Source organism: Chinchilla lanigera, unplaced genomic scaffold (assembly GCF_000276665.1).
Source record: "Chinchilla lanigera isolate Chin_1 unplaced genomic scaffold, ChiLan1.0 scaffold00104, whole genome shotgun sequence".
In the NCBI taxonomy this organism is placed as follows: domain Eukaryota; kingdom Metazoa; phylum Chordata; class Mammalia; order Rodentia; family Chinchillidae; genus Chinchilla; species Chinchilla lanigera.
This window is the reverse complement of record NW_004955505.1, coordinates 4,438,981-4,463,902: the sequence shown is the minus strand read 5'-3', so window position 1 is coordinate 4,463,902 and position 24,922 is coordinate 4,438,981. Positions and strand designations below refer to the sequence as shown.

The 24,922-nt window shown below is 39.9% G+C and overlaps 1 protein-coding gene across 1 annotated transcript in view; it reads right to left on the bottom strand.

Moving 5' to 3' along the window:
• Positions 1-24,922, bottom strand: part of Caprin2 (caprin family member 2) — a gene marked incomplete at its 5' end in the record, with an annotated part of 45,514 nt that overhangs the window by 13,532 nt on the left and 7,060 nt on the right. Inside the window, 9 exon segments of the mRNA XM_013505958.1 lie at positions 1,060-1,124; positions 2,722-2,803; positions 4,992-5,114; positions 8,170-8,823; positions 9,780-9,823; positions 11,066-11,233; positions 13,496-13,578; positions 15,019-15,257; positions 16,984-17,070. Of these exon segments, the coding sequence (XP_013361412.1) occupies positions 1,060-1,124; positions 2,722-2,803; positions 4,992-5,114; positions 8,170-8,823; positions 9,780-9,823; positions 11,066-11,233; positions 13,496-13,578; positions 15,019-15,257; positions 16,984-17,070 (1,545 nt within the window).

The window sequence follows — 24,922 nt, the reverse complement described above, 5'->3', positions numbered from 1 at the left end:
TAGGCCTGCACCTAAGAACTCCTATACACTAGGCAGATCAGTGGGTAGCAATGCAAGGCCTTCTGTAGAAACCCAACAGCTAGAGCAGATAAAATAGAACTTCTCTAGTAAAACAGTGCTAGAGTAGAGGATGCAGCAGAGTCCCACTGACACCCTACCAGACAAATACCATTTAGACACTGCACCAGCGCTTATCCAACTACACACAAACCACTATAAACAATTCTATTTACTCAGAAGTTTTTGGAGGGGAATATTACAACTGTTGAACCAACCTATCAAAATACTTAACTCCTGTCAGAGAAGATACAGTCAAGAAAATTGTGAGGGGCATCAAGAAAACTTTTTTTAAAGTAATCAACAGAAAGCCAGTGAAGCTTGAGCTACCATTAAGGGAAATGCAACATGGCATTCAGACATATCTATAACCTATTCCCTTTTTTTTGGTCTACAGAACTGGAGACTGAATCCAGGGCCTGCACACTGAACTACACCCCTAGCCCTGTTTTGGAGATAGGGTCTCACTAACACAACAAGTTGCCTAGGTTGGGCTAGAATTTGTGATCCTCCTACCTCAGCCTCCCAGAGTGCTGGAATACATGCATGCATCACCACACCTGGCTATCTCTTTGGATTTCTAAATTTACTCTGCGAAAATTAGTTCTTTAAAATGTAAAGTATTCACAGCATAGGGAAAGAACTGGTTAACCATGGACTAAAAACAATTAGTTTCTTTCTTCAGACCTTTTATAATACTGATACATTATACTAGATGATTTATGCAGCTCAGTAGCAAAGTAAGATTCTCAGACAATCTATCTCTGAATTCTTCAGACTTGCTCTTTCCTTACTAGAATGAGCTAACCTTCTCTATTATAACTGATGCTTTCAGCATAGTCACTAAAGAATCTTTTAGGGACCAGTTGTGTTTAAGCTAAAACCCTAGAACATTTAAATAATTTGGATACCTTAGAATCAGTCGGATCCTTCTTGCCAAAGCAAGAAGTCCTTCCCTGAATAACAAAGAAAAGTCAATGAAGATTAATCTGGAGAAGTTACCTGTAATGGCTCTTGAAGAAAATCACTTTGACTGGTCAGATTTTGTTCTGTAGATACTGCAGAAACTGAAATTAACCAAGCATTATGGAGGAAAGAGAAAAGTTCATGCATATTGACTGGGAAAAAACTAATGTTTACACTTCACATAAAAACTGCCAGCTAAAAGTCCAACATGCACTTCCTATAGGGACTTTAATGGCCAAAGAAGTCCATAAAGTCAGAAATACTAAGTTCACCTGTGATATTTGATGTTTTAAGGTTAAATGGGTGAAAACAGAATTTCAAGGCTTCTAAAAGAAAAGAAGTACGACTTTTTTCTTTCTTTTTGTCCTTTTGAGACAGGGTCTTGCTATGCATTTCAGGCTGGCCTTGAGCTCATTTTGTAGCCCAGGCTGGTCTTGAACTCGCAACGATCCTCCCACCTCAGCCTCCTGAGTGCTAAGAATTATGACTTTTAAAAATAATTGGGAAGGACCAATTTAGCTCAGCAGCACAGCACCTGCCTGGCAAGCACAAGGTCGTGAGTTCAATTCCTGGTACCGAAAGAAAAAAAAAATGGGAATAGTAGTCTAGAATATAAAGCATGAGTTATCACCGGGTGTGGTGGCGCACACCTATAATCCCAGCACTCAGGAGGCTGAGGCAGGAGGATTGTTGCAAGCTCAAGACCAGCCTGGGCTACAAAGTGAGCTCAAGACCAGCCTGAACTGCATTGCAAGACGCTGTCTCATAAAGACAATAAATAAATAAATAAATGAATGAATGAATGAATGAATGAATGAATAAATAAATAAATAAATAATAAAACTTGAGTTACCATGAGTAGTACTTAACCAGTACACAAGTTGCATAAGTTACAAAGTAAGCTATCTAAATTTCTCTCCCGTGATATGTATTAATGTGTTTTTCAATCACACAGCTTCCAGCTTGGGTTCCTGTTAATGTCCATCACTTCAGCTACTTTCTCTCTATTTACTCTCCTTACCTACACAGGAAGCACTGCGCCAGCCTTGCACTCTTGCGCACTGCCCACTACAACTGGGCTGCGGCTTTGGCTGTGTCACCCCTGCCTGAGAGAAACTGGCATGGAGTAAAAAGCTTGAGCCCGGAAGCATCAGACTGGATCAAGTCCAGGCTCCACTGTTGGTTACTGTGTTAATCTCACTTAGTCAGGATCCCAGAGCCTTAACACTGATCTGGAATCCAAAGGGGTCAAGCAAGATCTAGACAGAAATGACTCCAGGAGCAATATTAAAAACTCACAAAGAGCCGGGCGTAGTGGCACATGCCTTTAATCCCAGCACTCAGGAGGCTGAGGCAGGAGGATCATTGCAAGTTCGCGACCAGCCTGGGCGACAAAGTGAGCTCAAGGCCGGCCGGAACTGCATAGCGAGACCTTGTCTCAAAAAGACAAAAAAAAAAAAAAAAACCTCACAAAGACAGTATTGTACATTTGAGACTTTCTCCAAAATATACAAACAAGTCATTAAGCCCACTAAATTCTTAAAAGTTATGTATCCATCTGTAACTCTGATGGCCGATAGGTACAATTGGATTAAGAGAAACATATTTAGTTCAACGCCTAAGCTAGGCAGAGTAAGTGATTTGTAAAAGAAACAACTGCTCTAAAGCTGTTTGCGCTGTTTTGGGAACATTACATACCTACTGGGCTACCTGAAGAAGCTGAAGGCGGCTGTGATGATGGAATTGCACTTGAAGGTTTGTCAAAATCCAGAACAGATTCCTAAAATCAAAATTTTTAATAATGAATAGGACCAAAGATTACAGGATTCATTTTAAAAGCTATTACCTTCAAATTATTCACAGTGTTGGTATAGTATCTAGCTGATAACTATGTCAAGATGTTAAAAACAGTTCTTTATAGAAAAAGAAATCGAAGGGGCTGGGGATTAAGCTCAGCGGCACAGAACCTGCCTGGCAAGTGTGAGGTCATGAGTTCAACTCCTGGTACCAGAAAAAAACAAACAAGAAAAGAAAAAAAATAATCGAGTCAAAAATTCTACAAAATTAAAAATTTTTTAAATTTTTAATAATTTTTTTTTAAAAAAGAGTCAAAAATAAATTCTCAAGAAGCTATCCAAGCTAGAGATGCAGCTCAGTGTCAAGCATTTGCCTGGCTTATGTAAGGGTAATTTCCAACGTTGCAAAAAATAAAAAATAGGACCAGGGATATAGCTCAGACGCAGAGCGCCTGCCTGGCAAGTGTGAGGTCCTAAATTCGATTCCTGGTGCAAAAAAAAGCAACTGATATACCTTTAGGTGTGTCAAATATTAAAACTATAAGAGCAATTCTAAGGCCTGCTTTAGGAAAATTATTTCTGTCCTGAAGTCTTAAGCATAAGCATTAATCCTGGTCCAGTCTGAACGCTAAATTTTATTATACCGAACCAATGACAGGGCATAACTATTTTACCTCAACCACTCACTAGGCTCATGCTATTAAATATTTTCATAATGAGAATTCACTCCCTTCTCCTATCTATCTCATTTCTCTTAGAAAAATCTCCCCCGTTTTGCACACATAAGCTACACACATGCAAAGAGTACTGCCGTTCTTTATCTACAAAGAATCTGAAGTATGCACTTCCTTCATTTTGCGAGCAAGTTGATGGCTGGTGGGCAAATCATTTGCTACAGGTTATATGAGGTGCACTGCTTCTCTGCCTTTTCGCTAAGATCAAGAGTAGTATCTGTTCTTACCAGGTTATATGAGGTGGTAACTAGTAGGACTGGAATCTAAACCTAGGCCAAAATCCATACCTCAAGATCTTTCTACTAATTACAGCAGTCATTGATATTTTCCTACTAATCTATCCATAACTGTGTTAAGTTTGTAATGTTCCTATCCTATTTCATAATGTATGTTTATTATTATGTGTTTCTACAACAACCATTGAGAATAGTTAATGATTTTTCAATAGGTCACTCATGTATAGCTCTATTTATTTTCTTTAGAAGCCACTTTGAAGATACCAAAGTATAGCACAACAACTCTTGATAATCTCCTACCTCTTTTGTCTCTAACTCACTATTATTTGTCTATTTGTTTTCCTGAGAAACTATTTTGTAGATAATAATATGTAAAACGATAACCATTGATAATTTCCTACCATTTTGTCTGTAATTTGCTAAGTCCCCCCTATTATTATGTTATCCTTCTTTTATTCTTTAAAATAAAAAAAAAAGAAAAAAAAAAAAGATCTTTCTGCTAAACATAAACATCTTATCTGACAATGTCAGCCCTCAGTAATATCACACTACTCTAAATTCTCTAAGAGTCTCTATGACACAATTGAGTGTTTAGCTATTAGTTTAGCACTTGTTTACAATCTCCTATAGCTAGAATATAAACTCCCTGAAGGCAGCAAATCACTGATGGTATTTTTTTTTTTTTTGGTCTTTTTGAGACAGGTCTTGTTATGCAGTTCAGGCTGGCCTTGAGCTCACTTTGTAGCCCAGGCTGGCCTCGAACTCGCAACAATCCTCCTGCCTCAGCCTCCCAAGTGCTGGAATTACAGGCATGGGCCACCACGCCCAGCTCCCATCACTGATGATTTTTCTATACCGTGACACCTAGTAGACAAGCATGGAGTCGGTTCCCCAGTCTGAAGTCAACTGGTCTCTGCTCCCGACCTGCAGCAGAGACCACCTGAACACTGCCACTTTTTATATGTGTAACTCATCTCCTTACTCAGAACAAACTAAGGAAGCAGGGTTGTTAATCTCCATTTCATCAAAGAAAAAGGGCAGACAGTGACGTAATGTGCACCCATAAAGGGCTGGCAGAGCCAGGACTCACGCTGCTTCTGGGCAGCAGGGCCCACATTCTTAGCAGTTTCCCTGTAATGCTTCTGATCACAAGGTGTCAGCTCATGAGTATCATTTAAGATGCTTTTTTTATTGGCTCATACTTGCATAAAATTACAAGTTCCTTGAATCTGGGTCATCAGATCCTGCAGTTTTTCTTTCCTTAGTACTGGATCCTTTGGAAGGGCAGAGGAAGAACCTAGAGGCTGAGGCACGGGCTTAGGCACCTGTAAGACAAACCCAACACGTGTGAGAGTGCAACTCCAAGTTATCAGCCTGACTCAGGAAACTCAGGATACCACATCTCAAATCAAATAACAATGCTCATTTATCCCATTTATTACAGACCAAGAATTTTCACATAAATGCATTTTCTAAATAATTTAAGCAGGGCCGGGGATACAGCTCAGCAGCACAAGTGCCTGCCTGGCAAGTGCAAGGTCCTGAGTTCGATTCCCAGTACCTAAATAAATAAATAAATAAATAAATAATTTAAGCAAACTTTAAAAAGTTTCTCACCCCTTCAGAAAAATGTTAATAAGGATATGCTCTTTTTAAAGGGAAGGCTCAGAATGCAGGAATTACTATGTTCTCTGTGATAAGACACCACTGACCATGACACATAACAAAAACTTAATTTTTCCCCTCAAGGCAAAATTTACTACTATCACATTATACATCATCCTAATTTTAGAACACATCTGATTTCAGAAGCATTATGATATAATGTTTTACACACACATCCCTTATAATTGAGGAAATACTTTATTATATTTTATTAAAAGTTAAGTATACTCTTGAGGCTACTGATGTTTATGAGGTGGTTAGCTTTCACACTAAATTGCTTAAAAGTTCTCCACACTTTGAATTATACCTAATTAACACTTTACAGTTACTTCATTTGCTTTTTCTCAGTCCTGGGGTCTAAACCTAGTCCTTCACACTGAGTTTCACTCCAGCCCATTCATTCACTCATTCACAGACAGGGTCTCAGTAGTCACTAAGCTGCCCGGGGTTGGGCTCAATTTTGAATCTCCTGACTCAGCCTCCCACAGGGCTGGGATTACAGATGTGTACCACTGTGCTCAGCTTACAGTTACTTTTTAGAGCTGCCAGCATGCCCACCTTCAGCATGACTTCTCAGCTTTCTAATTCACTGAGAATTCATGCAGCTAAACTTGTCAAAGATGCCAGTAAGTTAATAAGACCCTAAGTGAATAAAGGGAGAGAAGTTGGAGCATTAGTGATTAATTTCATGTCATCTAGTCTTGGCTTTGAGCTCACTTTGCCCTGACCTATACTTAGTCACATTCCATATAGCTGAGATAGAAAACGGACAAACTGCATTTTACAGACATATGTCTGCTCAGTTACTGAAAGACTCCACAATGTCAATACAATGCTGTCTGAATTCAGTATGAGCTTAGTAGCCTTTTCCCAACTAAGCAGCCCTGGTTTTAAGTCCCATTTAACAAATAAAATGTTCGCAGTACTCTAGTATGGTAAAGGTTCAGCACTGATGTATGGAGAATTTCAAATCAGCTACTTTTCTAAAAGTAGCTTTATCGAGGTATTCAGTTGGGTTTTTAAACACTGTGTAAGTTTCTCAAAACTGCTATCAGACTACAACTACTGTCGTCTGATACCCAGGTAATGAAATAAAGCTGTCGTCTGAGACCCAGGTAATGAAATAAAGCTCCCAATCTACGAGAGGACCAGGAAAAGATAACACTAGCACTCAAAGAGGGGGAATAAGAACAAAGAACACAAAATTGAAATTGTCTCTCTGTAAGGTGGAATGAGTTACAGGCAGTTTATTTATGACATGAAGTTCTTTGTGCTCCCTAAGCACCATGAGCTCACACACTCCTGGAGGAGCGAAGACGGACACTCAGAAGTCTGTGGATAAAGTGGCTCCAGGAACAGAGAGGCTGCACAGGGGCAGGGCCCAGGGGCACGCTCACAGCTCTCGGCAGACTTCCTAGCAACCCACCACACTGTGAACAGCAGTAAGTATCTTATAACTTAGCAACAGGCAATACTCGTATAGCATCATATCCGAAGATTACTCACTGTAAGCCTCATCTTCCTACAGTAGACTGTCATCCACAGAAAAAGCCTTGTCTTTAAAACTAAACATCGTACTTCAAAACCTAACTACAAAATATTTAATGCCAAGTTCTTCTAGATCTAAAAATGTCCTATTTTAAAAGAGAAATACAGAACAAATTCAAATAGATCCCCAACACTAGAATATCTGCAATCATCCTGTGCCTTCTTTGTAAAAGTACAAACTAATCTGAGTAGCTACAAATAAGTGAAATACAGAAAAAAATGCAGGGGCTGGAGATTTAGCTCAGCGGCACAGCACCTGGCCTGGCAAGCGCAAGGTCGTGAGTTCGATTCCTGGTACCGGAAGAAAAACAAAACAAACAAACAACAACAACAACAACAAAAAAAAAAAAACAGAAAAAAATGCAACCTCTGCCAGAAGTAGTCACTCACGAGGCAGGTGGTGGCACCAAGTGCAATACAATGCAGTAAGTCTCCTGTCCTATGAAGCATTCACAGGGCTCGCCTGCTCACAGTACAATCTTGTCTGAACTAGCTGCCATTTGGATAACATATTGTATCATTAAAACTTTGGTATTAAACATTTTACAATTACAGCACAAAACTTTCAGGTTAAGCTCTAAGACATACTAGGTTAGCTTCCGATTTTCTAAAGAAAATAAGCTACTCATTAAAAAGTATGTACTACAAAGCAGGCATGGTAGCACACACTTATCATCTCAGCACTCTGGGAGGCTGAAGTAGGAAGATTTCAAAATTCAAGCCCAGCCTCGGCAACTCAGCAAGATCCTGCTTCACAATTTAAAGAAAAAGAAAATTAGAAGACTGAGATGTAGCTCAGCAACCAGGCCTGGGGCTCAATCCCCAATATTGGGAAAAAAAGTATATAACAAATCAAGTAGGGATTTTCCAAAAAACGAAGCAGAAAGAGAAGTGGGATGGGACCCCACCCTATGAAAGGCCTGCCCTGACGGTGCCCAGCCGAGCCCCCGCCCCACTGCAGTGGCTGTGCACCACTTTTTCTCGCAACACCTACAATAAATCACTTTCTCTTCACACTGGCCTTCTCAGACTCCTCTTCCTCTTTCTACACAGACAACCCCAGACCCCAGGCCACCACACATAACACTTTACTTTCACATGGATTTCATTGTGCTTTTTAAAGAGAACTAAAAAGCTACCATAAAGCAGATGAAGGCATCTACTCACATCTTTGGGCTCTGGTGTGAGCTTCCTGGGCAGCAGCTTCTCCTCTGGAATGAGGCTTGCTGCAGCGACTCCCCAGGACTTGGGAGAAATCTGAGGCTGTGGCGCTACGGAGTGTTTCTGACTCTCAGCACTGTGGCCCCAGGGTTCTGAAGTGGCCGGGGCCGGCTGCTTAGCATCCTGATCCTCGCACATGGGTGTGGTCCACTGCTTGCTGACATTCTGCTCAGTCTGCACAGGTGCCCAGGACTTTTGCGTGGGCTTCTTTGGATCCTGTTCCTTCTGCAGCTGAGCTGGCCAAGGCTTTGGTGTCTCCTTCTTCTGATCCTCTTTGGACTTCAGCGTTTCCTGCTTCCACTGGCTGGGAGACGGCTTGGGTTTGGAGATCTCCTGCTGCTTCTGCTCCTCCTGTAGAGTTGACCTGAGTTTTGGAATCTCTTGTTTTCTCTGTTCCAAGGAAACCACAGGCTTTGATACCTCCTGTTGCTTAATGGGAGACTTGAAAGATTCTTGTTTCTTCTCTTGACTATCAGATTCATTAAGCATATCCCAACATTTGGGGAGATTTGGTTTCCTAGCATAATCGGCTTCCCAAGTCTGCTCTTTGTCTTGTTTGTCTGAACAATCTACTTCTCTCATATAGCGTCTGTTAAGAAACTAAATAAAAAAAAAAAAAAAAAGAAACTAAATCAAAGAAATAACATGCCTAAGTCATAAATTTGTAGAAGTCCTTGAAAGTAATGTTCAACTCTCAATTTCAACCCTATTAGTATTCCTATATCCACTGGTCTAAGCCACTGCACTGCCATGAAACTTCTGTCCTTACTCCACTTGAAAAGACTGGCCTACTTCTTTGTCCTTTCCTTTTCCTCTATTACCTGAAACAGAACTTCCAAAGCAGCAATTTATGCTTGACTCACTTAGGACTACCAGGAAGTGCACATTATGGTACCACAACTGCCTGATATAATCCCTTTTACATAGGCTATTCTGCCTTTGCCAGTCTTAGGGCACCCCACACATACCTTCTCAACTCTCTTACAAGTTAAGGCAGAGGACTGCTAACTACAGGAAAGTACACTGCTTAGCAAACATAAAGGAAGGTATATACGCCTAGCAAAAGTAAATTTACGGAATGACCAGCCTTCACATTACTTCCCTCACAGCAACTCTACCATGTTTTTTCTGCTCCCATTCTTTCCAGCTGCCAAAAATTTCGGTCATTTCTAAAATACCCTCTTCTGGGATAAAATGAGTCAGTTCTAGAGAGCGCAAAATCCTGCCCATCTTTTTATTCTAACACAGGGGCCAAAACCACAATAGCTAACACTTGGGCAGTTATCACGTGCAGGCCCAAATTCTAAATAGTTCAAGTTAACTCCATCAATCCTCACAATAACCCTAGCGGCAGGTATTATTATTATCATCCTCACCTTATTTACAAGAGTAACAGGCACATCTGCGCTAACGATCTTGCCCCAGGTCTCTAAGCTAGTAAGCTGCAGAGCCAGGACTCACACTCAGGTTGCCTGGCTCTAGAGTCTCACATCCTAACCACAGCACTACATGAAAGCTGGAATGAACAAGGTCAGTGAATGAGCTTTCACTCTTACCTCCTGTGGTTGTATCTCTGGCTGTGTAAGTTCCGTAAGAGTCTCTGAAAAATTAAATAACCACTAGGTCATTTGAAAGAATATTAAATAACCAATGTTTCTCATATCAGTAAATATGATTTTACTTGATTACAACTGTAATTCATTCCAGCAGCATATTTTGGAGCAACAGAAAAATGATAACACAATAGTAAAGTATACTCTCAGTAGGAGTAATTCAAACTATTGTTTACTGATCCAAAGCATGTGAAGGACTAACGTTGTAGCTCAGTGGTAGAGCATTTGCCCAGCATGCAGTAGGCCCTAGGTTCAATCCCAGCACTGAAGTAGGAAGAAAAAGCATGTGGCTTGAGGCAAATTCAATGTACAGGCTTTTCCTACAGAAGATATTTTGCTCAAGTCAAGTTCAAGCTACAAGTTTATTTTTTATTGAAAAATCAAGGGTATTTCCCCCTACCCACAAATACAGCTTTATATTACAGTGGATTACAGCTCAGGTCTTTTGGGGTAACAATGAGTCATCTCAGCTTAGAAGAGGGGCTTTCTAGATCAGTTCAGGGTCAAGAGGGAGGGTAAAAGGAGACACTAAAGGAGTGAGGAGACACTAAAGCCCTGGACCTAGTAGTAGATGTAAAGGACAATAAACTTGGAAAATGTCTAGACACTTGCTTGTGGACACCAGAACCCTGCCTTCTTTACAATAAATGCAATTTCAAGAAAAAGGCAAAACTTTGTTTAAAATATTTCTTTCCCAAGAGAATGACCACTTGAGAAGTATGTTTCCTTCCCAAATTCTGCCAATTTTTCTCCCACCAGTATTCTAACTTTATATTCAGTCTACTATACTATTCTACTATACCTTACATTTAAACCACAATTTTAAATGGAATTATCCCACTGGTAGTTTAAAACAGATTCATTCAGGTTCCATAATTGTCTCATTTTAAACCTAAAATATAACCTAATGTTGCTATTAGGGTTCACTGTATAAGTCATGGCAATAAAGGTTGATGTTTTCTAAAGCTATGCTTATCTTGCACTAAGAAAACCATGCATATAGAACCTAACAAATTAGGACAAAGGCCATGCAAGCCCTTTCTTTCTTTTTTTTTTTTCCCCTTGAGGGGGGGTACTTGGAATCGAACTCAGGACCTCAGGTTTGCCAGGCAGATAATGTGCACTGAGCTAAATCCCTAGCCCAGAACCGAACAAATTAAAATAAGGCAATAATTTTAACATGACTGCTTAAAATTCAGCTACAAAAAATTTCAGAGATTACAACAAACCTGACTCTTTGATAGATTCAGTCTTCACTAATTGTTTTTTCATTTCTGATTGTATTAGCATTTCTTCTTCCAAAGATACTTCTTTTTCCTTAGCAGTTTTGGGAACTGGGATACTCTCAAAATAGCCTGAGTTCAGTAGTTTAGACAGCAGATCTTTCATGTGCTTATCTAATAAAGAGTGATTAAGACATGGTTGTCACATTATGGGCAAAGGAATACTAATTTTATGCTAGCTACAGTATGTCATTACAATTGGGGAGAATCAGAGTTGGACAGTACTGTGAAAAATAAACAGGCAGTCCATCCCTATTTTATGCTGGGTCAATATAAACTTGAAAGATTACAATATCAAAGCTTGGCAAATTACGTAAGTTTCTATGGGCCTCTCTTTCCACCATTTGAAAAATGGCTAAAAAGCAGAAATCCTCTTCAAAGACTCTACTGGCACTAATGCACACATTAGCATCTGTCCCACACACATCACAACTGCCAACTACTCTATGTTCCCCACTAGTTGAGGATTTGTTGAAATAAAGGATTGTTCCTCAAATGAAATCAGTATTTTGAACAATCTTTTAACTACTTATAAACTATAAAATTCTATGACTAAAATTTTACTCTATAGAGTTATGCTGTACGTCACTCCTAGCACATCACTATTAGATGAAGAAAAATCTTAAAGTGATGTCAAAGTGCTACACTACAAATAAGTCCAAATACTATTTCATTGTAAATGGCCAATAAAAACATAATTCCCAAACGAGGCAGAGCTCCCATACTTGATTTGGGTGTATTATTCTTTTCATAGGAATACTATGATATAGATTTGGTCTTTTTTTTTTCTTAATCAGCTTTGAGATATAGCTCAGAAGCACAAAATTCACTATGTTAAGTTTACAATTTTAACAATATAGTCATATTGCCACCACCAGAACCTAGATACAAAACATTTTCACCAGTCCAAAAAGTTCCCTCATGCCCCTTTGGCAATCAATTCCCTCCTTGAGCCCCTTGGTAACCAAGAACCTATCAACCCAGTTATGTCTTTTCTAGAATTTCACATAAATGAAATCATACAATATGTACTCATTTATTGTCTGGCTTCTTTCACTAAGCATGATTATTTTGAGATCCGTTTCATGCACAGGTAATTGATCTCTTTTTTTTGTTTTTTTTTTTGTTTTTTTTTTTTGGTTTTTCTCCGGTACTGGGAACCGAACTCACGACCTTGCACTTGCCAGGCAGGTGCTTTTGCCGCTGAGCTAAGTCCCCAGCCCCTGATCTCTTTTTTTATTGCTGAGCAGATTGCATGGTATGGCCATTCCAAATTTTGTTCATTATCAGTTGATCTGCATCTAGGTTGTGTATTCAACTGGGACTGTTAAAATAGAACTGGCATGAACATTCATGCATAAAAACCAATGTGAACATCTATTTTCACATCTCTTGGGTACTAGGAGAATAACTGCTTGGTATAATAAATGTACAATTTACTGATTTTTTTTGAGAAGTATGTCATCATGTTGCCCGTGCTGGCCTCAAACTCACAATCCTCCTCTCAAGTAGCAGCAACACATGCCATTTCACCTGGCTTTATTTTGCAAACTATTAGTATCAATTTGTATTCTAATGAAGAAAAAAAAAAATTTGAGACAAGATTCACTGTATTGTCTAGGGTGGCCTTGAACCCCTGGGCTCAAGGCTTAAGCAATCCTCCTGCCCCAGCCTCCTGAGCAACTGAGACTATACAGGTGCATGCTACAGTGCCTGACTCAAGAAATACATTTTCATTGTGATTTAAGCTTGGAATTAGAAATCTTCGTAGTTACAAATACTTGGATATCTTCTATAAGGGATGCAACTAGTAATAAGTACATTTATTAGTGTCTAGGGAGTTTTGATTATCCTAAGCCAGTACACAGAGCTATGTACTTCTTGTTTGGATACTTGTATTTGGTCATTTGAAATACTTTATTTAGGAAGCCAGAAGAACTCTCTCTAGACCATTTTCAAATCAAACAACAATGCTTCAATAGAGCCAAACCATTCCTATTTTCTTCTGCTGATCTGTTAAGCAAGCTTTGATATTCACAATGTATGAATTTAAGATTCTTAACTAGAACAGGTACTACCACTAAGAATGAAGACGCGAACCCCAAAATGATCAAGCTAGTGTTGAAGCCAGCTCTTGTTCCCAATCACATTGACTTGCCACTTCACAATTCTCCCTTAGCTCCATTTGAGCGAGCAGGACTACACAATAGCTGCTTTTAGCAGCACTAAACAAAGGGATCGGTCTCCCAATGAACGTGGCATTGTCAGACATGTAAGTTCTGATGGACTGACACAGTGTAGACCCTCAATGGCATACTAAACTTCCAGACATAAAGTTTAGTATTACTGCATAAGTCCAGAGTAGAAGAAACTCACATGTCGTTCCTACCACTGCTTTCTCACTACCTTCCAAAAGGTCCCAAAAGTACAAGGATGACTGCTCCATCTGGTCTTCAACACTGACAAGGAAAAGCAGCAGCAGAACAAAGTGGCTTTAGAAGTACGTATGCACACAGGGAGCAGTACAATGTATGCGATACAACCCATTAACAGTCAAAGCATTCACGCATCCACTTTCCCCTTTTCGGAAACAAGAAGCAGAAATTCATAAAAGGTAATTAAATGCCAATTTGTGGATTTCATCAGGTAAGAATTTTTCCTTAAAATAAACATGTCACCAAATACAACTATCAAGAATAGACCAAGAATTTAGAGCTGCTAATGCAGCATCATTTCTTAGTTATCAAGTCTGTATCCTAGAGAAAACCAAAGTATAATGGAAACATTAAGAACTGCATTTAACTTTAAAGACAGCAGCTTATTTTTTTTCAATAACCTTTTGCTGACATTTTACATATTAAAGCTAGGTGTGTTCCCTGCACACATCAAAGTAAGAAGGAAGACGGGTGCTGATGGAGTACACTATTAACACACAGCTACCCATAGGTAATTTAGCTTGATTAGGCTTCTTCTGGTTTTTTTTGGTTTTACCTTTTTCTGACAGGCTCTTACTATGTAGCCCAGGCAGGCCTCCAACTCACAACAATCCTCCTGCCTCAGCCTCCCAAGTGTTGGGATTACAGGTGTGCACCACCACGCCCGACTGATTAGGCTTCTTCTGATAAACGGCCATTTTTTTTTTTTTTTGAAGGGATAGTTGACACAAGGTGTCACTATGCAGTCCAGGCTGACCTTGAACTAATTAAGTAGCCAGCTTGGTCATGAACTCGCAGTCCTCCTGTCTCAGCCTCCAACATACTAGAATTACAGGTATGCACTACCACAGCTGGCTGAGGCTGACTTCTAATACATTTGACTCTGCTTTAATATGGCTAGTAAATACAAAAGTTAGAACAACCTGCCTTTAACCTAGCAAAAGTATAAAGATCTACTGTATTTGTTAACTGATTGACTCAGGTAACAAAATAAATGGCTCACTATAGGGGAAAAAATTAAGTAGCACCAGTTATATGACTTTTATTTTAAATCATCATCTAAGTACTTATTCAAAGCATAAGAACAAGTAATTCTCAGTTTGAAAGTTTAATACTGACCAAGTTGAATTTTATATATCTCCACTTAAGCGCAGCAGAAATAAGAAGGCAAAGACACATACTGAAAAGGTTTTAGGAATATAGTTATACTGTAGTTAATACCTGCATAGAATTAAAAATACCTTGATGATCAGGTATTTTTAAAATTAGTGCTACAATAAGGAAATGTGTTCTCATTCAAATTCACTTTCTTTCTAGGAAATCTATTAAACCTTTTAGAGCATCCCCTATAGAATCAAGTCAATGTTTTAATTTTATATATATATATGTGTGTGTGTATATATGTATATATACATAACTTAAATGCTATATGTTCTGTTTCAAAAAATCTTTTCATTAGCTTACCTCAGACTTTCATTTCTTTCAGGGCAGGTCAGTTTTGAAAATTTAATGAGGTAGTCAAGTTCTTTTGAAGGCAAATACACTGCACCATTCAAGCCCCCTCTGAAGTCTTTTTGTACATGTTCCTGTGTCACATTCTGTAATACATACTGAACTTGAAGTATAGTTCGAAGCTTTTTCTTCTCAGCCTCAAGTTTTAGCATGTGCTCCCTCCTCTGGGCCTTTTTCTGCGCTTTCAGTAGCTGTTAAAACAAATGCAGGTTGTCAACTCTCCACACCTATGTCAGCAATTCACGTTACAAAATCTAGTCCCCAATAGCTGAGATTAGATGATAAACCTCATGACTGTCCAACTGACCAGGCTGTGTGGCCCTAATCTCCTTTTCCATCTAAAGAAATCACTGAGTACTGAACCAAGTTGTCTCAAGTCATCAGAGGGAAGGGAGTCCAAACCTCTGATTCCTAACTCCAGGCTATATGCTGTACAGCCAGTACCTCCAATTCACCACATTCTGTGAGAAGCAAAGGACCAATCAGTGCTGTCCATACTAACCTCAAGATTTTACTCTTCTTATTTAAGTGTATCAAGTCTTTCTAGGCCAAATATTTTAAGAAAATTATATTTGAGTTTTAGTGACAGTTTTTTTAATTTCCAAGAAGAAAATATTTAAACTAAAATGGTCAGTTTGCAAATAACCAAAAAAGCATAAGGAATTAAAAACCTAACAAATATAAAATGTCTTGCAAATATTAATACAAGGTGAGCATCCCTAACTCAAGAATCCAAAATCTAAAATGCTCCCAATCCGAAATTTATCGAGCACCAACATAGTATCACAAATGGAAAAAATCTCACACATGATCTCATGTGATGGGTCACAATCAAAATGCAGACACCCTAAAAATAGTGGATAAAATTACCTGCCAGCTACACGTATAAGAAACATAAATGAATTTCACACTTAAGAATTGGATCCTTAACCCATTCCTGCCAGCTCAAACCATGGATGGTACATGCATGACTGACCCACCGGGCAGCTGTACTAACCAATGGGACTGTCCTGTGCCACCCAATAGGACAGTCAGGCATGCGTCATCAGGGGTTCAGAGCCAACTGGCAGCAAGACATACAGGTGACAGCCCTATCATGAACATGTTAAAGGAGAATCAGAGGTTTTGGTCTTTGTGTCTTCAGTTCTGGTGTGAACCCAGTGCCTTACATAAAAGATTATTTTATAATTAATGGAACTTAAACTTCCCCTCAAATAATCTGTGTGTAATAATCTGTAGTAGGGCCTGGCCCTACTCCAAACCTCAGAACTACACTACCTTAAATCTAACAATAATATACACATCCAGGATGGCTTGCCATTATCCAGAAGGTACATCTGTTCCCACTTACCTAACAGAGAGATGTCCACTTACAGTTTTTTTATTGTAGTATTTCCAGTGTATCGCATATTTTCCAACATATGAAGATTAAAAGAACAACAAAATAAAAAACCTAAGATTTCTTCTATACATGCATTATTGATATGGAATCAGTATTTGAAACTCTTAAAGATGTTCATAAATCCTAATGGATTTGGACCAAGAGATGGGAGTAAAACCTCAGGAAAAATATTCACTATGGCATATTTAATATCTTTACAGATGCAGTAGAAGCAACTTAATAAATTTGACTTGCATTATAATCAGAGACAGGAGATAATGGGTGGTGATAAAATTCCTACAATTCCACAATGAAATAACACACATTAAATAACTGATACCTTATATAAAATGTCTCACATTTGGATAGCATTTCCCTTAAGATTCCACAAATCTGAAAACCTAGCTATTCTCAACCTCCCGTTCCCAGAAGGATACTGGCAGAAGATAGATGGTAACTAGCACTGTTATTAGACGCTGATATTTTTCTCAAGGTCAGTGGTTAAACTGGTTTTATAAAAAACAAAACACACTCACGTCTTGGCTCAATCCAGAAAAGGTTTTCTGAAGCTCCTTGGCAAATTCCAAATTATGTAGCACTTCTTCATACTTCTCTACTGCTTCCTACCAAATATGGTAAGAAAACCAAGTCAAAATAAGTGTTCTCTAAATACAGGCAAATTTCAAACTTTATGAACTATATTTACTATACATACAAACAAAAGTACTTACCTAAAGAAAAAAAAGGACAGAAACTATCAATACAATTGTAAAATTTCAACTTTAATCCTAGAAATTTATTTATTTATTTTTTGAGACAGTCTCTCACTATATAGCCCAGGCTGGCCTTGAACTCATGGTGATGCTCCTGCCTCAGCTTCCTGAGTGCTGGGATTACAGGCATTTTCCACCATGCCTGGCTAGAAATTTAATTTTTATATTAGAAATCCAAGCCCAAATTTTGCCCTATCTATAAAGTTTATGATCAGAGAACAGCATATTTTAAGTGCAGTAAGACAGTAGGATTATTTTTTGTTTGTTTGTTTTTTAATTTTAAAAATAAAAGGAGGAAAATATTAACAGACAGACAACACTTTACAAAATAGCAAAGGAACACTACAGACAGTACAGAGTTACAAACAAAGTGGTAGGGAATTAACAATGCTTGTTGTATTATATATTGATATCTTCAAAGTGATGACAATAGGATTATTTTGTCAGTATTCATCAACTGTATCTATTAAACAAGCAGTACAGTGAATATAACACAGATGAACAAGTTACTACAAAGACATTTACATTGGGATGAAAAATATACTTTTTGATTGAAATGTTGGATTTTAATAGGAAACTAATGATTTTTATTAAACTTTATGTGTAAAAAATAATAAACAATTATTTTAACTGAAATAACAAGCAATGTCCTAGAGGAAATTAAAGGAGCAAGATTTTTTAAGACTTCACAGTGAACAAAATTGATAATTAGAGAAGGTATAGGTTGTTCACTGGAATTTAACTCAATCTTATTCGGAGTTGATCTGATACAGAACAAGACAGGAACTTGCCCAACTACACGAAGACCTATGAAGCCTCAGTAACTAAAGCAGCATAGTATTTCCCAGGTATCACCTGAAGACATGAAAAATATATCCACATACAGGTAAGTATGGGACCTTATACAGGAAGACAGTTCTGAACAATCCAAAATAAAAATAATTCAAGTATCCAGCTGATAAATGTGTCCCCACATGGAATACTAGTCACAATGAAAAGAAACGAAATAGTGATACAGACTGTAACATGGACAAAGCGCAAGAACATCACGGTAAGAAAAGAGGTCAGATGCAGCTGGGTGTAATGGCACAAACCTATAATCCCAGGACTCTAGGAGGCTGAGGTAGGACGATCTCAAATTTAAGCCCAGTATGGGCAACTCAGTGAGACTCTGTCTCAAAATAAAAAAGCAAAGAGGGCTGGGGGTGTAGCTCAATGTGAAGACCCTAGGTTCAACCCCCAGTATCATTAAAAAAAAAAAAAAAAAAGTAAAAGACTTTCTTTTATATGAAATGTCCAGAAAAGACAAAAATACAAAGATAGAAATAAACCACAGGGCCGGGGATATAGCTCAGCAGCACAGTGCTTGCCTAGCAAGTGCAAGGTCCTGAGTTTGATTCCCAGTACCGGAGGGAGGGGGCAGAGCACAAAAAGGGAAGTTTAGGAGGTGACAGAAATGTTTTAAAACTGGACTGTGGTGATAACAGTATAACTACAAATTTACCATAAATCACTGAATTATACACATATACTGATGGGTTTATTTTATGGTATGTACACAGTATCTCAATAAAGCCTGGAAAAAAGCCTGGTAATACTAAACCTCTATAAAAGTTTAGAGAGACAGGAACTCCTATGCCCTTTCATTATGAGCCTAACAACTGTTATTGTTAGGGTCTCCTCCCAAAGCCTCATGCCCTCCGAGGACCTCTGAAAGGCGGCTGGAGTACAGGGCTTCAAGCTGACTTGCTGTGAGCCTGGTCAGAAGACACATGCCCCCAGACCTATGGCCTGGAAGGGCATCCCTCACTCCCTGTTTCCTGGCCTCCATGGTGTGAACAGCTCCCTCCTCTGTCATGTCTCTCTGCCATGCCATCCTGCCTTGTTACAGACTATGAACCAAAAACATGAGCCAGCACACGCTGCATCTTGCTCAGCTCTCGTGTTTGGGGAGAGGGACAGCAGGAAGACAAAGACATAAAGACAGAGGAAAGCTGAGGTCAGATACAGCCCTCTCTCTCCTGAGGGGAGGAAAGGAACTGCCCAAGAACTGTAGAGCCTTTATTTAGACAGCCGGAAGGTGATGTCAATTTCAACCTCTGCCTAGGAATGGTCTGGAAACTGGAATAGCTAGTTTACATGGCTGGAGGCGCTCTGCCTCTTCTCCAGCAGGCTTTGTCTTAGCCCCCTAAGTATGACTGATTTCCAGCTTCAGCTACTCCCTACATCAATAAGTCTGTCCTCCTTTAAGTTGTAGGTGTCAGATACTGCGTTCCAATGATGAGAAATGACTTAAGACAATTAGACTGAAAGCAAAGCTGGGTGCAGTAGAACATGCCTGTAATCTCAGCTACTCAGGAGGCTGAGACAGGCAGACTGCAAGTTCCAGTCCAGCCTGGGCAATGTAGCAAGGCCTTATCTCAAAATAAAATTTTTTAAAAGTTCTGGGGATGTAGCTCAATGATAGAGCAGTTGCCTAGCATATGTGAGGCCCTTAGTTCAATACACACACACACACACACACACACACACACACACACACACAGGAAAAAGAAAAAGGGACAGGAGTTGAGTCACAGTTACAGGAAGGAGTTTCAACAGTATGGACAATGTATTATTTGAGCTGAAAGGTGGGTGTATTATTTGAGCTGAAAGGTGGTTTGCCTTACTGTGCATTGTAACTTACATGCAGTATTGTGTTTGAACCATACAGTTCATTACAGAAAAAGGAGGCAGGTTTTCCAGCTATAGAAACAAGAATTGGGCAGACAATATAACCACAGTATGGAGTCCTCAGAGGAATGGAACACTAGAGAGAAATATACAGCTACTCTCAAAAGGAATTACCTGACTCAAGAAAACCAGCATCAGGTGGGAACTAACTACTTCCTGTCACCTGAATGTGCACCAAGGGCTTCTTTCTTTTGTGCAGGAGTCTTTCTACCTGTGCTCCTGGGTTTTATGCAATTCTTTCTTCGTAGGAAACCTTCATCTGTGATTCTCTTTAATGTCTTCTAACAGTTTCTCCCTCTCTATTGATGCTTTTTTTGTTTGTTTGTTTTTTTCCAGTACCGGGAATCGAACTCACGACCTTGCACTTTGCCAGGCAGGCACTGTGCCGCTGAGCTAAATCCCCAGCCCCTCTATTGATGTTTAAATCAGCATTTTAAATGTCCAAATCGGGAAGGGGATATAGCTCAGTGGTGTAAGCACCTGCCTGGCAAGCACAAGGTCCCGAGTTCAATTCCCAGTACCAGAAAAAAAAAAAAAAAAAAAAAAAAGTCCAAATCATTCTTAACCTCAAAAAGAAAGACCTAAAACTCTCTGGCCAACCACTTCTTTCAAGTCTCAGCTCAATTTCCTCTTCAGACCTCACCATCCTGGATTCTGACTCTACCACTCCACCAGAAGTATTGTAGCTGCAGTCAGAGATGTCAATCCCATCCTTTAAAGCTATGGAGCCTTGAATGCTCTCATCTACTTGACTTCTAAGCAGCCTTCAACACAGAGGTACCATCCTGCTTTAAAAATATCTCTGAGCTTTCCCTTCATTCATCTTCCATTTGTCTCCCATTTCTCCAGATGGTTATTTACAACAATATTTCTATTAACTTCTCTCACCTCAGTTTTAACATCCTGTAAAACAGGCATAATAGGACCTGATACACAGATGTTACACAATTTAAATGACTTAATACTTATAAAGCACTCAGAGTCATGACTGACCCTCAGTAAGTGTGCTATATTTTTAGCAATTATTACATTGACCTACACTTCAGTTCTGCTACCTATACCCTTGCCAAAGATAGACTTGCCTTTTCTAATGGGTCCTCTAGCAGACATACAGATGATAAATCTCTACACCAGTACTGCCACTTTCTAGAGCGTTCAATGATAATAGCCTGCCGTGGCATGCACACCATAGGTTCACTACCACTGCAATTTTATGCTCCAAGGTCATATACTTAAATACTTACCAGACACAAGCCTTAATATCTCACAGGGACTTTAAAATCAGTGGTTGAAAACTGAGCTCTGTAGTCTACCCCAATGCATCCCATTCTCCCACAGCCCTTTATCCCCCAGCATTTCCAAGCTCAAAAAATGCTTCTGCCATCCACTGAGTCATTCCAGGCTGAAACCACCTCCAGCCCTCCTCTCTGCTCAGGGCCTTTATACAGCTAACATCTGCCTCGTCTTCCCGTCCTCTTCTCTAAGTACCATTCCTCTTTGAAGTCCAACAGAAGTATTTCCTTCCCAGGGAAGCCGTCCTCACTCTCCAGACCAGGTTAGGTCCCTGACTACCATCCCTTCTCATCCTGTACCTCACCTTAATGTCATTCTATAATGTCTTTATTACTTTTCTCGTTGCTAAGGCAAAATACCCAACACCCATAGTTAGAGGAGATGTTTATTCAGCTCACAGTCTGTATAGGTTTCAGTCCAGTAGGCTGGCTCCAAGGGAGCATGGCACGGCAAAGGAGAAACAGCTCATGGCATGGCAGGCAGAAAGTATTGAACCAATAACAGCAACCTGCCTTCTTTCTGTCCCTTTACTCCATCCTGGCTACCAGCCTATTGACTGGTGCCATCCATACCCAGGTAGGGCTTCCATCATCCACAACCTTAATCCACATTCACACATCCTAACCCAGTCACTTCTAAAAAGCTCCATGTGAGTGCCTGATTTTTTGGGGGGACATCTAGACACAAGCCGTAACATTCTGCCTCTGGCCCCCAAAAGACTCATGTGCACCCCTTTATGCAAAAAGTATTTAGTCCATCTCTTAAGAGTTGCTAGCTGAGCATGGTGATGCACACCTGTAATCCCGGCAAGCAGAAGGCTGAGGCAGGAGGATTGCCATCGGTTTGAGACCAGCCTGAGCTATACAGTGAGTTTAAGAACAGCCTGAACCACATGGTAAGATCCCATCTCAAGGAAAAAAAAAAAAAAAAAAAAAAAAGCATTGTCAACAGTTTTAGCATTGCTGAAAAGTCCAAATCCAAAGTCTCCTCTGAAATTTAAGGCACAAATGAAATCATACAATGGCACAAGATAAACATTCCCATTCCAAATGGGGGTACAGAAAGTAATGGGACAAAAACAAGTCCAAAATCCAGCAGGGCAAACATTAAATCCCATAGTTTCATGTCTAGCACTGCAGCAATCTGTGGCAAGGTACGAACCCCCAAAAAGTTTACGTGGCTCCACCCATATGATACTGCAGGTGCCTGCAGCTCCCTGCAGCTCCCCTGCCTTCTCTCTTGGGCTGGTTTTGCTCACTCTATGCAGCTTTCCTCAGACAACCCATGTTCCTGGCTTTGCTAATCTTCTGGGGTCTCCACCGTACCTTCAGCTTCACTCTCACAACTTCACAGACTGCCCTCTCAGAGGCACATTGCCTGGCCTCCCAGGCCTTCTGAACTCTAGGTGGAAGCTTTCCTAACCCCACAACTTTAGGTGCATGCAGTCTGCGTGCACCTAAAACCAACACCACATAGATGATGCCAAGGTCTTCTGCCAGCTCGAGCCGTAGCCAGGCTTCCCTCTCTCTCAGCTGTAGGGAAATACCTGGACTGCTGAGCACTGTGAACCCAATTCCAAGGAATGAATTCTCTAGACCACTGCCATTCTGGAACATGTTGCTCTGAGGCTCTCTTCTCAAAGCAAAGTCTTTCACTTTTGCAATTTTGAGACTGCAAAGAGCAGTTCTTGTGATGCCTGAAGGCCATCTTTTCTAATGTCCTCTCCCAAAATACTTGGCTTTTTACGGCTAATCTTTTCAACAAACAAGTTCTTTGTTCTATCTTTGCAGGCTGCAACTTTACTGTAGCTTTCTTTCTGGCCAAACTCAAAACTTTTTAAATCATTTTGCTGGGCTCTTTCTCTTCTCAACATAGATTTGGCTAAAAGCCCCTAACAATAGCCATGCCACCGTCTCAATGTTAGATTGCCTTAAAATTTCTTTCACAAGATTAATTAGTATACTGCCCTCAATCTCAGTCTCAGGTAAAGTCTCTCAATATGAGCAAAACACAAACAAATTTTCTGCCAAGGCCTAACACACATGGTCTGGAGTCTAACAGTCAATGCAGTCCTTGTTCCTAATTGAAACCTCCTAGCCTGGTCTTCACCAGCAACATTTCTATCAGCATCCTGGTCTTCTGTGCTCTGACCAGAATCTCCCATCAAATTCAGTTTACAGTATATCAGGGTTGCTTCTTCAGCCAGTATCTCCAAACCTTTCCAAACTCTTCCTGCAAGCCACTTCCAAAGGCTTCTGAACTACATGGACAAGTAGTATCACAGAACAACCCCACAACCCCACTTCTCTGGTACCAAAATCTGTCTTAGTTACTTTTCTCATGGATGAGACAAAATACCCTACCCGACACCCAAAGTTAAAGGAGGAAAGGTTTATGTAGCTGACAGTTTGTAGAGGTTTCAGCCCAGAGTTGGCTGACTCCAAGGCAGGGTGGCATAGCAGAGGGTCACCGCAGAATGTAGCAAAGCCCATGGCCTGGCAGGCAGGAGGGAAGCCTTCTTTCTGTTCCTTTATTCCATCCAGGCTACCAGCCTGCTGCTTGATGCCACTCACACACAGAGTGGGGCTTCCATTATCCATACACTTAATCCCAGTATCACACCCTTAATCCAGGGCCACCCAGCTCTGAAAGCCACATCACCACTTGGGGTGACATCTACATACAATACATAACATATATATATCTGCTTATTTCCCTTTTTCCCCAGGCCTGGGGTTCAAACCAGAGCCCTACACACACTAAATAGTCCCTCTACCACCAACTACACCCCAAACCCCTACATATTTCCTTACTTCCTCGCTTCCTCCATCACACTATATTACTACTCTTGCATTGCACCTCCTGGGGTAGGTACTTTATGTATTTTATTGAATAAATAAAATGTAGTTCAAAACATAATGTTAGGGGCTGGGAATTTAGCTCAGCAGCACAGCGCTTGCCTGTCAAGCACAAGGTCGTGAGTTCAATTCCTGGTACCGGAAAGAAACAAAAACAAAAACAAAAACAAAAAAAACATAATCTTAGCCTCAAACATGTTAAAGATTCTGAACAGAATTTAAAATGTTTGAACAGAATCATATACAGGTTAAACATCCCTAATCCAAAAATTTGAAATCCACAATGATCCAAAATTTGAAACATTGGGCTCATGACATCGTATTCAAAAGTCTCAGATTATAGAGGATTTTAGATGTCAGGTACTTCATATTAGAGATGTTCAACCAGTTAAGACTATGTAAATGTTTAAAAAAAACCCTAAGTTTTGAAATAATCCAAATCCAAATCTGAATCAAAACTTAATAAAGCTACAAAAGAAGCTATACAAACAACTTCATTAACACAACCTATCTCAAAGGAAAAATTTAGGTTTATTTTAGCGATCTCAGTGTAGTCTAAGGAATCTGTAGGCCAGGTTTGATCTTTTTTTTTTTTTTTTTTGGTTTTTCTCCAGTACCCGGAATCGAACTCACAACCTTGCGCTTGCCAGGCAGGCGCTTTTGCGGCTGAGCTAAATCCCCAGCCCCTGTAGGCAGGTTTGAGAGGCTACAATTTAACAGCTGCTACTTGAAAAAAGATGCAAGAGTCCAAGCATGGTGGCAGAAGGCCGTAATGCCTGAACTTCCAACATATGAGAGGCTGAGGTGTGGTCAAGGTC